This window comes from Anser cygnoides, chromosome 14 (assembly GCF_040182565.1).
Source record: "Anser cygnoides isolate HZ-2024a breed goose chromosome 14, Taihu_goose_T2T_genome, whole genome shotgun sequence".
Classification (NCBI taxonomy): Eukaryota; Metazoa; Chordata; class Aves; order Anseriformes; family Anatidae; genus Anser; species Anser cygnoides.
This window is the reverse complement of record NC_089886.1, coordinates 5387427-5403767: the sequence shown is the minus strand read 5'-3', so window position 1 is coordinate 5403767 and position 16341 is coordinate 5387427. Positions and strand designations below refer to the sequence as shown.

The 16341-nt window shown below is 42.2% G+C and overlaps 1 protein-coding gene across 2 annotated transcripts in view; it reads left to right on the top strand.

Annotated features, from left to right (window-relative positions):
* ADAMTS2 (ADAM metallopeptidase with thrombospondin type 1 motif 2) overlaps positions 1-16341 on the top strand; it is a 191086-nt gene that overhangs the window by 146855 nt on the left and 27890 nt on the right. For both annotated transcript variants that reach the window (XM_048057168.2, XM_067005513.1), the window contains exons 10-15: positions 237-350; positions 7476-7621; positions 9180-9355; positions 13402-13535; positions 14359-14482; positions 15128-15208. In XM_048057168.2, coding sequence (XP_047913125.2) covers positions 237-350; positions 7476-7621; positions 9180-9355; positions 13402-13535; positions 14359-14482; positions 15128-15208 — 775 coding nt within the window. The remainder of the gene's footprint in view (positions 1-236; positions 351-7475; positions 7622-9179; positions 9356-13401; positions 13536-14358; positions 14483-15127; positions 15209-16341) is intronic.

Sequence of the window (16341 nt, the reverse complement as noted above, 5' to 3'; positions counted from 1 at the left end):
TATTTTTGCCCAGCATAATTCCCTCAAATGCAGGCAGGATGTCACTTCAGAGTCACTGATGATTTTGCAAGAAAGTTCAGACATATTCAATCCACAAAGTTCCTCAGGAATCAGTGAGAACAGCTGGGACTTCAGAGCTAGACAAGGAAAAACCCCACTGTGCTGCGGCTTCTATTGGAGTTTCAAGTCGGAGCTCTGTCAAAGCATCTTCTGCTCTGATTTTTCTTGTGTTTCAGTTCCGTACGTTTGATCCCTGCAAGCAGCTGTGGTGTAGCCACCCCGAGAACCCCTACTTCTGCAAAACAAAGAAAGGGCCTCCGCTGGACGGGACCATGTGTGCACCAGGAAAGGTAGGAGCGGGTGCTGTGTGCCAGCACGCTTGTGCATGTTCAAGTCTGTGCCTTTGTGTGCAGCTGGGCATGTTCTTCATAATATAAAGGGCAAAAATGGCAGGATTCCTCTTCCTGATTCATATCTAGAAATGCATGAAACAGATGACTGGAGAATGTAATGGAGAAGGCCTAAAGGGAAAACCTCATGGCTTTTCTTTAACCCCCCCAAAAAAGCTTCAGGGAGGGTCTGGCTGTGAGCTGCATCGTAACTCACAAGTTCCCAAGTCCCAGTTTGGCCAAAGATAAAGTACAGTCAGTTTAACAACAGAAAAACCTATCTGAGGATTTGAAACCAGCTGAGGTGTGAAGCAAGCACCTGGATGCAGGGCTGGTGTGTCCTGCGTGGCAGCTGCCTGATCTTCAAACCCAGTCCTCAGGCAAGTCTATCTGCACATCTCTGGATTGCCCTTGGCTTCTTGGCATGCCGCTGTGGAGCTAAAAATGGGGAAATTTTCACTTGCCCATGACAAGTGTGTGGTTGGGGACGGGAAGGAAGGTTGTGTTTGTATCAGTGTAGTGATGCCAACTGGCCTGCATGGTGCTGAGGGGGCTGAGAGCAGTAAGGTTTTGAAGATCACAGCCAAACTTAGGCTGCATGCAGTGCCTGCCCCAAGGGAAAGGATGGATGTGGGTGTTGAGTGCCAGCTGGAGAGAGCTGACATGACAGCAGAGAGGGCCTAGGAGGAAATGCAGATTTGCGGAGGTGGATATGCTAGCTTGATGAGAGTCAAGGGAGAGATGAAGAACTGTGAAGGGAAGGAGCAAAGTGGCAAGGGCTCAGACAGCTCAGACCCCTCAGCCATCACACTGGACTTGCTCCACGTCTTAGTTACCCTCTAAGGAGGTCAGACTGCGCTCACAGCGGGTCTGAACTCCAAGACCTTTGAAGTCTGCGGAAAAGTCTGACTTCACTGGGCTTTGGATGTGGTGTTTGAGGGGGAGAGGAAGATGTCGCTACTTGGAAGGATGTTTTGTAAAACCCAATGGATGACATCGTTTGTGTGATAAATGAACCGTATTAGCAGCTGCTGTTGTGGTTTGAAATGCCTTTTTTATGAAAACATAATTTAATGCTAAATTCCTTCCGTAGCAAGCCATGCTCCGTATAAGCCACTCCCTTTCGGTTTTCTCTTCTTTAGATTATTTATGTCATAACAGCTTTGTTGCTTGTTTGAAAAAATATATATTTTCAAATTACAATACACAATCTTAGGCAATTTCCTTGGATTCACCTCAGACATTTTTCTGTGTATTGATTCTCTATTAAATATGCTCATGAAACCCCCAGAAAAATACAATTGTATTCCAGTTTGTTACTTCACTTACTTCCCCAAGCCATTCATTCATTTTAGCATTTGAACAGAAGGGAGAATAAAAAAAGAACTTGTAACCACACAGTTAACAATCAGTCCAGTGCTTCCATTATAAACAGTTTGTCAGGATATTATGCAACTCAGCTGTAAAAATTTTCTCTGGACTGGAACTTAGGATCCAAGGCTTCAGCTAACTGCACAGACAGCCAGGTTTCTAGTTCAGTGGCGATGCAGGAGAGTATGCGCACATTCTGAAGTTTCAGTAGATGATAGGACTGTAACTGTTTTATTCCCAGAGGAGCTGTCCCAGTTTTTTTGATAAATAAACTTATTGCAGCCTTCCAGCAGAACCTGAGAAAATGATATAAAATGAAAACCGTTTTGTTAGATAAGGCTCAATAGGCTGAGTGATTATGCAAGCGTTACAACTGACTTCGTGTTTCTGGGCTCAGCGTTTGACCGGTGTATTTATTAGGAGTTGCTGGTGTTTTAATACAAGCACATCAGATCAGTCCTTTTCCACCTTTTCATTTCCTTTTCATCCCTGCCTTTGATTTGGCCGTTCTCTCTTCGCTGTCTTCACCAACTGGGTTAATACCAGAGACTTTTAACTGAAAGAACTGTAAAGTGTGTACATTGCCTGAAGTTGGGACTTAATGTGGCAATTTCCACTAAGATACGTCTCACGTGATATCTCACCATGAGGAAGAGGAAAATAACTTCAAACTCTATCCACTGTTTTTTTGTGGTTTTTTTTTTTGGGGAATAATGCCAGAAAAGAAAGGAGCAGAAACGTAAGCAATTAAAGATGTTGTTTCAAAAAGATCCATTTGTTTCCCACTTCAGAGACGTGCAGTTTTCATGATTTCATACCACCAATTCCCAGCGCCTATTTTAAGCTCAGACCAATCAAAACAGTGCTGATGTGTCAAAGAAACATCCTGGCTTTGCAGCAGCTGAGGGGGCCAAATGCCAGAAATGAAAGCGGTGGTCGGGAGACTACAAGGGCATATGGTGCGGAGATATTTTCCCCTAAGCCTGGTGTTCAGATAACTGATAACTGGTCTCTTCACTTGGCCAAACTTAGCAGATGCTATCGAGGAGGACCCAGTCCAGCTGCCTCCTTCCTCACTGAAGATCAAGGGGCAAAGGCACCTACTGCAGTCTCGAGATTTGTAGCTCATTTTCAGCAACCACACCGATAAGTGCCGTGTCTCTGCATGCCCAGCCTGTGTCTTGGACCAAGGCACTGCAACTGAGAAATGGAAGGGATATCAGGCTTTGTAGTGCTGTATGTGTCTGTGCATCTGTGCGTGTATGCATACATACAGATGTGTATGTAAGAAAATGTATGTAAATATTTGTAAGCTCTCCTGTGCATGTGTTGATTTGAAATAAGTTGCTAAAAGAATGAGGCTCTGCCATTTGAAAAATCTTTTTAATGCCTCCTTGTGCAAATGGAGACAGTGAACAAGCAGATACATTATGTTAATTGGCAAATAGTAGTTTGCTGGGTTTAGTGACAGAAAAATAAAATATTTCCTCAGGGCTTCCCAGCTAGTGAAGAAAACTACTATTTTTATAGAATCTCAAAGGAAATAAAATATTTTATGTTGCTCCCAACCCAATTTTTAAAACTAGATTGAGTTTTCAATAGCAAGAGGAAAGTCTGTATTGATTTTCTGAAGCTTCAATGAGGCAGCAACTTGCACTTACTTCTGTGTCTGAATGGTCACATTAGCTTCTACAAAATATCTCCAGTGTGTAAAGTTAAGCACACGGAGAGCCAGAGTCTTCATGTCAAGTCAAAGATGCACCATAAATCGCCATTGTAAAATCGCAGACGAGATAATTATGCAAAGCTTAACTGCACAACATTCTGCAGATTAAAAAAAAACAAAACAAACACATATGCTTTCAGCTAATGATTTATTTACTCGTATACAATTCTGTCAGCTCCACTGTTAGGCTCAGGCTTTGGAAGTCAGGCAACCTTCAGAAATATATTACCGTTTTTTGTTCCTCTTTTTTTTAAGCTATTACTCTTCTGGGGAGACATTTGTATCAGCTGAAGTAGCTAACTGCTTTCCACAAGACAGAAGTAAAAAAAGGAAGTCATTCATGCAAGGAGAGTGCATGCTAGAGTCCATCTGCTCGCTATAGTGACAAACACAAAGGTTTGCACTGCCTGACACTCCTTTATTTCTTTTCATGGAGAGACGTAAGAACCCGCTACCTTCCCGTGCCAACCGAGCTGATGTTGCTCTTGAATTTGGCATGCACGCCAAGGATCCAAGACAAACCTAGCAGGTACTCTCTGCACTCGCCCCATGTTGCTGAGATTAGCTGAGTAGAACTTGGAAGTATTTTTGGCCTGTCAGGAAAGGAAGAGAATGATTAAATATTGACATAAAAAGATATTATTGAGAAGAAAAATGGAGGTAGAAAAAAGGGTTTCTGAAAACACTAATGTGTACTCAAAGCAATCCAGATAATTTCCCACTGAGAAAGCTGACCTCAGCTCCTCTCGGAGACAGGAGACAGATGGGTAAGTGTATGCTGTGTTAGTCACCACAGAAACAGTAAGAATATTTGATTCTCTACTGAAGAAACTTTTACTGGCTCAGGGTACGTTGCAGTGTTACAGCTTTCAGTTTATCCCTTGCAACTAATTATTCTCAAACAGATGGAGCGGAGAGGACCAGCCTGCGTGTGATGGGAAATACAAATAAATAAATAGCCCTCTCCTGAAACGATCTCAGCAGAGCAGGGATAGCTGACAGCCCCCAGCCACAGCGAGGACACAGGGCTGCCTGGCAGATAGCTGGGCTAGGAGGCAGACAGAAGGGTTGCCGGTTGTAGCCTGTACAAAATAAGTAGAGATACCAAAGGAAAATCTGCAAGTCTTTTCTTGAAAAATTAACTTGCAGATGTGTTAAGCCCACAGGAACACACAGGCTCTTTTTTTGGCCCCCACAGCAGTTGTTTCAAAGAACTGCTGAAAACAGCAGTGGAATGTTTTACTGAAAGAGATTTAAGCTTCCTCTCCTGGAAATTGCACTTGCTTTGGACTGTCCTGCATGCCAGAAAAACAGGCGAGACTACAAGAAGTCATCTTCTCTTCCACTAAGAAAACAATTTGCATTTACCCATTTTTTTTCACATTATAAAAAAAAAAAAAAAAAGCTTTAATATGCTTCACTGTTTAAATGAAACCCCTGTATATGAAGGGAATGGTGGTTGAAACTGGCTCATTTCCAGCTCATTATGTAGTTAATGGAGTAGCAATAGGAAGGGGCAGCTGTAGCTTCCTTTATTGCACTGGAGATTGCTCCATCTTTTTTTTTTTTTTTTTTTTGAGTTTTATCTCCTCATGCTTTAGGTCTGCAAAGTTTAAGAGTCTGTTGTGAATCATTTTATATTATGTAGGCTCCTTTCTTATAATCCACAAACGAAAAGGCAGAGCTGGTGATGACTCATTGTGCAGAAATGCGTGTCTCCTCGTAGCTCTGCCTCAGCTTCCCGACAATCGGCGTAGGACCAGCTTCTCCAGTAAAACTCCGTGCTGCTCTTTTCTTTGCACAGCAAAGTCAATAACACTTTTCCATGTTTGCCTTCCAGTTCAGGAACGAGTCACAGTGTCAAAAGGGTGGTTTATTAGAGTCTGGTGCAAACCCACATCCCCTGTTCCTGGCTAAAACAGGGAAAGAGATTGGAAAACACAACATCACATCTCTCCTTCTCCTCTCCTCTGCCGAGGAGATCCAAGTGCTGGATCCTGGAGCATCACACAGTGAGCACACACTACGTGGCTCTTGAAACAGATTCAGTGATTCCTGGGGAACTTACACCTGAAGGATGCAGCACCCTGATAAAAAGATATTTAAACAAGCAGGACTCAGGAGCCATCACATCTCATCTTCCCAGCACAGCTGAAATGTGTGCTGCCAGGCTGCTGTATTGCCAGCTTCCCCTGCATCCCTCCGAATGGTCCCATTTCCACACAGGGCCAGACGACTCAAAGTGTGTACAAACAAACCTGTGTAGAGCCATAAGTAAAGAGTCCCTGAAGGGTACAGTGCTGAACTTCAAAACTCAAAAAAAGCAAAGGACGTGTTAGCATTTTGCATTTCTTTCATGCTTTGCTGAATTATCTCTTGTTCTGTCAAACAGCTAAGAAAAATCTGCCCATTACACCTCCAGAGCAGGATTGTTATAATTGGCTTTGTGGTAACTTGTCTACTTCATAGGTTTTGACTTTGAATATTTGAAGTCATGAGAAATAACAAATAGTTGAAACCAAATTTCTACTCTGTTTTCTACTCCTTGTCCAACCAAATCAGTAACAAAATAAATTACATGAATAAAGAGCGAGTCATTGAGCAGATTAGCAAATCAGTAAGCCGTGTCTTGTCACCATTTTACTAATGACTCTCTTTTTAAATTCAGCATTATTAATGATTATCCATCCCTTTTAAATTTGTCTTCCAGATCACTAATCGCTCTATGCTTAAGAACCCTCTCCTGTTATATATCTTCTGATTTTGTTTTTGCTGGCAGCATGCATTTAACCATATGCTCAGCTTGTGCTGCCTGCCAAATTCCTGAATTCCAGGGCTTGTTAAGCTGTGTAAAATGTTGTTGTTGACTTGAATGTTAAGGAAAGTAAGTGACTGATTGCACTTGTTGTTGTAGCCATCTGTGTGCGTGAGCCAGAGCGCTTATCCCGACAGTAACCGTTAACGCAGACAGACTGCGACAGTCTCATGCAAAGTCGTTTGTTGTGCTGGAAATATTTTCTAGCACCCGCACTTCATCAGTAGACTTTTATGTAAGCAGAAATAATACCAGAAAGGGCCAGAAGCTGCGATCTTTGAGAAGAATTCATCCTGACTCGAGCTAAGAAAAACTTCCTTGATTAGGGACTGGAGAAATTGGTCGAAAGGCAATGGCGGGTTTCTTTAATGAGAGGAGGCAGTAAAGAGGATATCGGTATTGAAGCTACAAAGGCTTTTAAAGAAATGTGTAAACACCTTATGGGTTGGGGGAATTTAGCAAATTTCATGTTTTAGCCTCTGTAGAATGACTGTATTAAAAATCAGGTAAGAGAAAAGAGAAAGCCTCATAGGTTGGGAGCAAATGCTCTGAAATGGGACTGTCCAGGGCTGTTTTCTGACGAAGGCTTCCTGGTATTTTGGTCAGTTTTACCGGGATCTCCAGGGAGACTGCAAGAGCTCTTTATTTAATATTATTAATGTCTAAAATGTGAGTTGGCCTTAATTTCATGCCACTCTACCGACCACATTTATTGCAGGCACAGGTATGCAGAGTTTTAGGAGCTACTGGGAAAGACAGTGCTGCAGAATGAGCTCTTGCCATCGCTGCGTGCAATAGCAGCGGTAGAATTTTACCTTTAGCCTCCAAGATTTGGGACTCTGCCATCGCTGTTAAATGAATCCCTATCAGTTATGTTGAAATCACTGCTGCAGACACGTGATGAAGGCATGTAATGCTGAGAGCAGTTCACTAAACTTGCTAGGCTTTACTTCTGCTAGCATATACGGGCATACTTAACATGTGTAAGTTTGTAAAATTTGAGGGAATTTGGGATCATGAGCACAATATGGCAATGGGTTTCATTGCTTTCTCCTGGAGAGGTGAAAAAAATCCATTATTTTTGCCTAAAATGAAGTTTGTTGTGCCACAGCTTCTCCTATGATATGCTTTAATCACCTCATCGTTCCATCCCCTGTCCAATTTTCTCTTTTAGCATTGCTTTAAAGGTCACTGCATCTGGCTGACACCAGACATCTTGAAACAGGATGGACACTGGGGGGCATGGAGTAAGTTTGGCTCTTGTTCTCGCACCTGTGGCACAGGGGTGAAGTACAGGACACGGCAATGTGACAATCCGCAGTAAGTTCACCTACACCCACGTTTTTCTAACGTGGAATGAATGAATGGTGAGAATCCTTGCTGAAGTGCTAGTACAACAAAACAGTAAAGCATGTTGAGTAGTACTTGTTAGAATTTCTACTTTTGGCCCTTAGCAAGTCATGAATCATCTTTATTTCTCAGTTTATCCATCTACTAAGCTGGTTATACCATTACAAGGATCTTGAAAGTGCTATTACATTATTGCATAAAGCATAAGTAAAACTTCAGAGCCCTATATATGTCTTATTCTAACATGTCAGTATGAAATAATGGCAATGATTTGCTGGATTTTTTTTTAAATTAATACAGCTTTTTGCTTTTTGTTTAATCCACCTTTCTGGGTATTTCAACAAGAAAGTCTTATAAGATGGAATACGCTGACATTTTCAAAGTGCTTTCATTTCAAGTTGGAACAAAGCTCCAGAGATCAGAACCTTCCCCAAAGTTAATCTTAATAATATTGGTTTGCTTTGATAAAATACATGTGGATCATCTAGATGATGTAGAATTACTTAATTTCAGTAACGCTGGAACTATGACATATTTAATATAGATCTGTATGTACAAATGCTATTAAACATATAATTATTGCTATATCATAGAATATCAAGATCAAGGCAGCAAGAAGTGAAACAATATTCAGAATTAAATGATTTTACCGGAGAACTTTTGAACATTTTTGGACAGGATAAAGTGATTGAAATTGACTTTAGTGTTGAAAATAATCGTACTGTTGATTAAAAAACAAAACAAAAACAAAAACAAAAAAAAAACACAACAAGTCAATTTTGACAACGAAGCTGCATTTTCTGATGGAAATGCTCTGTTAAGGAAAAATGTACCAGATCTAATTTAAGCCTTTATTACATTGGCAACATGAAAGTGACCTTTATAATTGCAGACTCAGTTTTAGTTGTAAAATCTGTCTTTGTGTAGGAAAGGCTAGTGTACTATTTAAAGTGTTTTCTGTGTTTCCTGGAAGAGGGTGCAAATCCAGATATGACTTGAGCTCTCTGTTGCTAGATAACAGAGTACCAGCGTGAGCTGCATGGCTGTCTGGTGGATACAGCACTCATCTGGGCTCCGTTTCTGGATTTGCTGCTGGCTTAGGGGTGAATGTGAATGAGTCGCTTCAGCTGCTTGTGCTTTCCTTTCCTGGGCCACACCAAGAAAAATGGTTTTTCTTGCTTATTTCAAGTGCTTGGAGGCTCTACTTGTAGAAATTGCTCTGTGAGAGCTAAAGAGCAACAGCGGGTTTTTAAATGATTGCTTCTTTTATCCCAGATGTGATGATGTATACAGAGAGAAATCTTTCCAGTGGTCTCCCAGACTGTTTCAACAGAAACAAATACCAGAGCAATCATTAAACTAGATCAAGTACTGATAAAAATAGGGGAAGGAAGTACCCAAAATATACCACTGGCTTCGTCAGTTCTTGTTGACATGACTAGGAATTAAATTGTGTCTCAGAGGATTTGATAGATGCTCCGTTCAGGCATTAATGGCAAAACTAACCATTGCTTTCCTTCCTCTGCAGTCCAGCCAACGGAGGCCGTACGTGCGTGGGGCCAAGCTATGAGTTCCAGCTCTGCAACACTCAGGATTGCCCTAAGGACTTTGAAGACTTCAGAGAGGAGCAGTGCAGGCAGTGGGATCCTTACTTTGAGTATCAGAACATGAAGCACCACTGGCTCCCCTATGAACACGTTGATGGTGAGCAGTCCCTCTTCTTGTCTTAAATGTGACTCAGTGAGGGCAGTGCCAGGCCTGGAGCTGGGTATTAATGGGGCCATTGGCACTGGCATTGCCATTGGCATGGAAAGCCAAGTTAGAATAGAATCATTTAGGTTGTAAAAGACCTTCAAGACCATCAAGTCCAAACATTAATTTGACTTACCAAGACCCATCACTAAACCATGTCACATGGTGCCACATCTTTGGTGCCACATCTGGGCTTCTCTTAAATAACTTCCAGGGATGAGAACTCCATCACTTCCCTGGGCAGCCCGTTTCAATGCTTGACCACCCTCTCCATGAAGAAATTCTTCCTAATATCCAATCTAAACCTCCCCTTTTTTCAGAAAGCCTTGGACCCTGTTCCCCAGTAACTGCTCTTAAACTGAGTTATCCTGAGATAAAAGGGAATAGCCGTGCCTGGAGGTGTGTGCGTCCCGCAAGGGTCTGTACTGGGAGGAGAGCTGCTGAGCATGAGCAGCAGTCGTCTGGGAAAGGAAGTGAACGGGGAGTTGACAAAATTTGCCAGGGGTACAAAATTATTCAGGCTAATAAAAATACAGAGGCACACTGTGAGAACTGAGGAAGGACCTTACGATACTAAGTGACTGAATGTCGCAAATAAAGTGTGGCATTGATAAATGCCAGCAGCAGACTGGGGGAGGAAAAATGGTAAGTGTGTATATGTGCATGGATTTATACACAAGTTGGACTCTGAAGAGAAAGGTCTGGGGGTTGTGGGTAGCTTTAGCAGAACCTAAGCTCGGTGCTCAGTGACTGTTAAGAGAGGGGTAGAGAGCACTGATCTGCCTCCGTATGACTCCTTGGTGGTGCATGCATTTTAAATACTCCGCTGATGTAGCTCAGGCTGTCCCCGTCTCACTGCTGCCCACTGCTAAAAAAACAACAGTTGAAGTAGAAGAGGCCCAAACAAAGCAAGCACAAGCTATAACTTCTGAATAGGGAAAATTTAAATAAACCAGGACTTTTAACCCTGAAAAAAAGTGATGGTTTAGATTAAGAACGTATAGTTACAGAATTGTGAGTGGCCTGAAGAAGCTGCACACAAAATAATTACACTCTGTTTCTCATAACACAAGCCTGGGAACATCAAATAAAATTATCAGGTGGCAGGTTTTAAACAAATAAGAGGAAGTACTTTTCAACACAGCATATAATTAAAGTGGAATTCATTGCCATGGGATGTTGCAGATGCCAGGAGTTTTAAAACTGATTTAGGGAGATTTCTGAGAGGTCTTTAATCCATCAAGAACTATTAAACACCAAGATCCAGCCATGACTTAGGAATCCCTGAGCTGCAGTGTACAACAACCTTGGAGAATACACTAAGGAAAGTATCAATTTTGGTTTTGTCTCAAATCTTCCTGCAAACACCGCTGGGTACTGTTGGAGGCCAGGTACTGGTTTGGATGGGAGCTCGGTGGGAACCAGCACGATCATTCTGGTGTTCCAGCATCTTGGCAGAGATCGCCTCCTAGAACAAAAATGTTAATTTTCCTGTTAACTTTTCTGCTGTAACTGACAGCAGAAGTGCAGCTAATTGGTTTTGGGGCATGAAGACTGTTGCCACGCTGTTGCCGTATTGTGTTGAAAAACGTACTTTTAAAAACCGAAAAGGCAGATGGCAATGATTCTCCACTTGTTTGACAAGCAGTCCGGGCTGCTCGCTGTTTTTAAACCTGGTCACTTTGTGTGAACGACAGGTCTTCCAGGCCAGGCCTGGCATGGCAGGAGACGGGTGGCAGGTACCTGGGTGCCCGGGCTGTGCTCAGCCAGGAGCAGGTCTCCGGCAGGGAAAGGGTCACCGTGGGTGAATCCTTTTGCATTCCAGAGAGAGGACACTGCCAGAAGTTAACAGCAAATTGTTTGTAGTTAATTTGTCTGGCTTTTTTTCCTAAACAGTTCTCAAAGTTCCCTCATTCTTTTCATGCCATCTTGTGCAATCTGGGATTTTCAGAGCTCAGATACGGCCTCATGGCTCAGTTTCATGAAATTGCTTTGCTGGCACAGGGAGAGGGGAGGAACGCTGTGGCCCAGAGACCTTTGCTTCTGCTTAGACCTTTACTTAGCCTTTGGAGCCGTCTGCTGCAAAGACCACTGAAACTAATCAGACATCTTCTATTAAATTCAATGGCTTCTGGGTCAGAAACCAGCTCAGTGATGTCAGAGGATTGATCACTGGCCACTGCTGGTTTTCCACATAGCTGTGATATAAATTGCAGCCCCCCTTTGTGAGAATTCCATTTACCTCTGTGGTGTTATTAAAGGGAACAGCTTTTTTTTTTTTTTGTGAAGAAAGGCCAGAGGATGGTTTATGCGTGAACTTTAATATATTTAAAACTGCCTTTTGTAAAGGTAAGGCATACCAGTGACATACTTTGTGCAGATAACACAGCCACAACTCAGAAGTGACATAAATCCATGTACTTGACATGCAGCTCAGCTGGGCACTTCTGACGCATGTCTGTGATGGGGACAGGGAGGTACATTTCATCCGGTGCCCAGAGAAAAGCCACAGAGCTGGGGTACAGCAATGGACAGGCAGACGCTCGCTTTTGTGCTCCCGCACCTCTACTATGCCAGACACCAGTGAATAGAAAGAGAAAAGAAAGAGAACAATTCACTGGAATTACCAGGGTCCCATTTCATTGCAGTTGCAAATTTACCATCCTTAGGGAGCAATGGGAAAGTTCTTTCTAAAATAAAGCCATTGGACAGGGCCAGTGGCACCCAGTCAGACCTTCTGATGTTTTCATTTCCTTGCATGCAGTGAATGTATGGTATGTGGGGGGTGTGTGTGTGTGTGCACATCTATGTCTTGTGCACAGCTTAATGTTCCTATTGTATGCAGATCCATGGGTCTGTGATTATTGTGAACTTAACCTTAATACTCCTCCATTAAGATTCTGCACAAGAAAAGTAAAGTACCTGTTTTAATAGTCTAGACACTACATTTTTTGCAAGATGTATCTGCATTGTTCAGGAGCAGTAACAAAGGTCTCCGATGTACCAATACCCAGTGGCCATGAGGACATCAGCAGCAATAACAAGAACTTTATTAAAAGAGGGCAGAGGCCATGAAACTGTACAAGGGAAGAATGCAAAGGGCCTGTGAAGATTTATGTTAATTGAACTACTGTAATTGAAGGTTCATTATTCTTCTAAATGGTGGGAAAAGTGTCCTAAGATTTGATCATGTTAAAACAGCCGAATCTTTATTTGTTCCATCTAATAGGAAGGCCATCTACTCTTCACTGCCAAAAAAAGCACAGTGAATCCTATGATAGGGCTGGGGAAAGCAAGTGAAATGGGTAAAATGAAATAAACTGATGGAAGACAATTTTATTCAGCCACTGACTAGTCATTTCAGATTTATTTGTTGTTCTTGGTTCCTTGGAATGGTTTAGGAGAAAGAGGTACACTTGTCTGGCGGCTTGTGCGTGTATTAGTGGTTAAAAATTGTGTTATTCCAAATCTCTTTGACATCTCATCTTGCTTAATGATTTAAACCATCAGAAATACAAGTTCAACAAAGAAGGAGAATCGGCTTCTTATTTAGTGTGACCCAGCTGTCTCTGAAGACATTTTGGAATCCATATTCACTTAGCGTCAAACAACGGCTTTCAATGGCAAAACTGCTTTTGCTTTTTCAGATTTAGGTGCGCTGTAGGAGAAATTGATGCAGAAACATGCATCTCTCACAGGTAAAAACCTCTGCTAGATTGCATAATCTGGCGTGGAATTAAATGGAGGCCCCAGTGAAAGTAAATGATCTGTTATTTTCTAAGACTGTCTCCTAATAGTGACGCTTGGGTGCTTTATGGCTCATCAGTTTCCAAATGGTCACACAGCCTTCGAAAGGAGATAAGCATCGATGATTTATGGGGCACTGTGTTTTTCTGTGATGTCTGCAAGGAGTAAGAGGGAGTAATGAAAACACTGTCGTGTTCACAAAATCAGCAAATAAACTGTTGTAGCTGAACATTGCAATTCTTGTTTTCCAGCTAAGGAAAGGTGCCACCTGTACTGCGAATCAAAGGAAACGGGCGATGTCGTGTATATGAAGAGGATGGTACATGATGGGACTCGCTGCTCCTACAAAGATGCTTACAGCATCTGTGTGAGGGGAGACTGCTTGGTGAGCTTTTGGTTACTTGTTTCAGAGCTTAGTATTGTGAAAACAATTTAAATGGTAGCTTGAATGTTTTCTCTCCGAGAATGAGTATTTAAGTAGGTATAATAACACTTTGGGCAATAAGGAGATTTCATTAGAATTATTGTCACAATATTATGTGTGATATTCACAGTTACCATCACACTGCATGTGACTCAATTCCAACAGCGCCTACCTACACAAGTACTATTTAATGTGGTATTTTAAGATGAACTATTACAATTAGCTTTCAACGAAAGCTTTTCCTGCTAAGGTTTAGTGGGGGTGGAATGTACAATGAAATATGAACACGCAGCAGCTTTCAAGGAAAGCGCTGGTAATATGTGACTGATGTGCATTCTCTCTGTACTTGATCAAGCTATTTTAAAAAAATCAATACCAGTTCCTCTAAATTGGGATCTGACGCAGGTCATCTGTCAACAGAATTAGAGGCTCTGACTCAGCAAAGCACTGGTGGAGGTTCTCACAGTTGCTTTGATTCCCCTGGAATTTAAGCATCTGCTTTAAGATAAGCTGAGGTTTGAGAGCTTTTCCTTAGCAGTGCTGCTTTGCTTTGGTATGAAGACCACTTTGAAGCATATTAGCAAAATCTCATCACCTAATTGACAGTTATTATAGGAACTGGAAGTACAAGTGTTAAAATCTAGTTAGTTGCTGATTTTCCAGGAAAATACTACAATTTGTACTTTGCTGAAGGAGAAGTCCTGCTTTTGGTATCTGAAGTAAAGGCTCATTTGAACTGAAACTTGGATAAGTAAAAATGACTGATTTTCTCTTTTGTGCACAGAAAGTTGGGTGTGACAGGGTCATAGGTTCCACAAAGCAGGAAGATAAGTGTGGTGTTTGTGGAGGAGATAATTCCCACTGCAAAGTGGTGAAAGGAACATTTTCAAGAGTACCAAAGAAACAAGGTCAGCGCATTCAGTGTTTTGTCTTAGGGAATTTGGGGTATTTTTGTTTGATCTCTTCTAGTATTTAAAGTCTCATGGAAAATACCAGAGCAATCACAAATAATTTACAGCATCCCTAATTCCAGTAAACTCTCTGGACTTTCAGACATGCCTAGAATTAAAAAATGAGACTTTTTTTCCAGTGATCATTTAAGTCTGCTGATATCAGGGCCTGCACATGCATAGAGAAGGAGGGCTTCGGTGTTCCTTGTTGAAGAGCTGTGGATTGATTTGTGCTGCTGATGTCACTCGGCTGCTCGGTCTGAGTCACGCAGTACTGCAGTAATATGTTGTCATCACTCACTGTCAGACACAAGCTTCCATGTTCTCTGTGGAAGTGTATGGCACTTGAAGCACTTTTTATTCTGAAGCAAATTTGGTTTGTTGATGACACACAAGGCATTTTTCTTTTGACCCAAAGCCCTTTTTCCCTGTTATATTTCATCACCTGGCACAGAAATAGGGATGGGAAAGATGCTGGATTAGGTTTAGCTTCTGTAATATGCCCCGGTATTAGACAATAATGTTTGTTTAAATTCCTTAGACAGGCTCTTCCTGTTTGATGCATACTAACCAGTTACTATCTTTTTAAATATTGCAATAAAGGTCACATTAAGATGTTTGAAATTCCTGTTGGTGCAAGACATTTACTTATACAGGAAACAGACGCCACTAGTCATAATCTTGGTAAGTATGTAACAAGGAGGAAAAAAATCAGTCAGAATGTTTTTTCTGCTGTTTATTTTTGTCTCTGGAGCCTCACAATGTGTTTATGCATTTATTTACCCATTATCCTCCCACATCACATACCTCCTTCAAGTATGTTAAATTAGGAAACTTGTTTGGCAATGTGATTTCCCTGTGCTGTATTCTCTGGAGTCCTAGCAAGAACATCCCTGCATGTGTGAAAGCTGCTGGAAGAGGAGCTGAATTGCTTTATGGGTTGCAGTGCATTATCTTCATGTACGTCTCTCACAACATGCTTCCCTTCCTCAGTCATTTCCCAGCTTCATCCCAAGAGCAGTGGGTGCATTCCCTGCGTTTCGGATTCTGCCCCATTGCTAGCAGTATTGACACAAGGCAGCCCAATCAATCACACAGCTTAGGAAGTAATTGAAATCCTCTCCTAGCAGTGCCATGTAATCAATGAGAAGCAGTATCTACTAGGCTGTTATTAATTGGAAGTAGATTCACAGTGAATGGCCTACTAATTGTATCATGAGTCAGTCAAACTTCTTGCCAGTAAATGCTTCCCATCCTGCCCCATGGAGCAGGAGCCATCACTCAGGTTCAGACGAGGCTCTTCTGTCAGTGTGGGGCAAGCAGTGCATGGGGGAACAAAGAGCTGGCCAGTGCTGAGGCGGGGGGAGCCCAGTTAGCTGCTGGAGAGAGAAGAGAGTTAAAGCTTGGCAGTAAATAACAAACAGTCCCTGCTGCTTCTAATGGGGAGAGCAAATTTTCCATCTCAGGAAAAAACAAAGAGTCCTAATACAAAGGTGGCCGAAGTCTCTCCAGTTGAAGGATGGGACGCTCATTACAGTTGATCAAGGAGTCACGTGTTGTGTGGAAGAGCACGTTCCTGCAGAGCACCAGGAGCTTCATCTGGGCTGTATTGTTATCAGGGCTGTATCTGAGCAGAAGGAATACAATTTCCAGCCTCCCTCTCCCTTGTAGCAGGGACTGCTGTGGGTTAGCCCAGTAGCCTTTCTCTCATGGAGCAATAATACAAGATGTGAAAGAGTTGAGGAGCCATGGGACCCCCAGGTGGTGGTCAAATTAGCTCAGATTTGGCCAGTGGGTTGAGAAGTCATTCGTTGGGA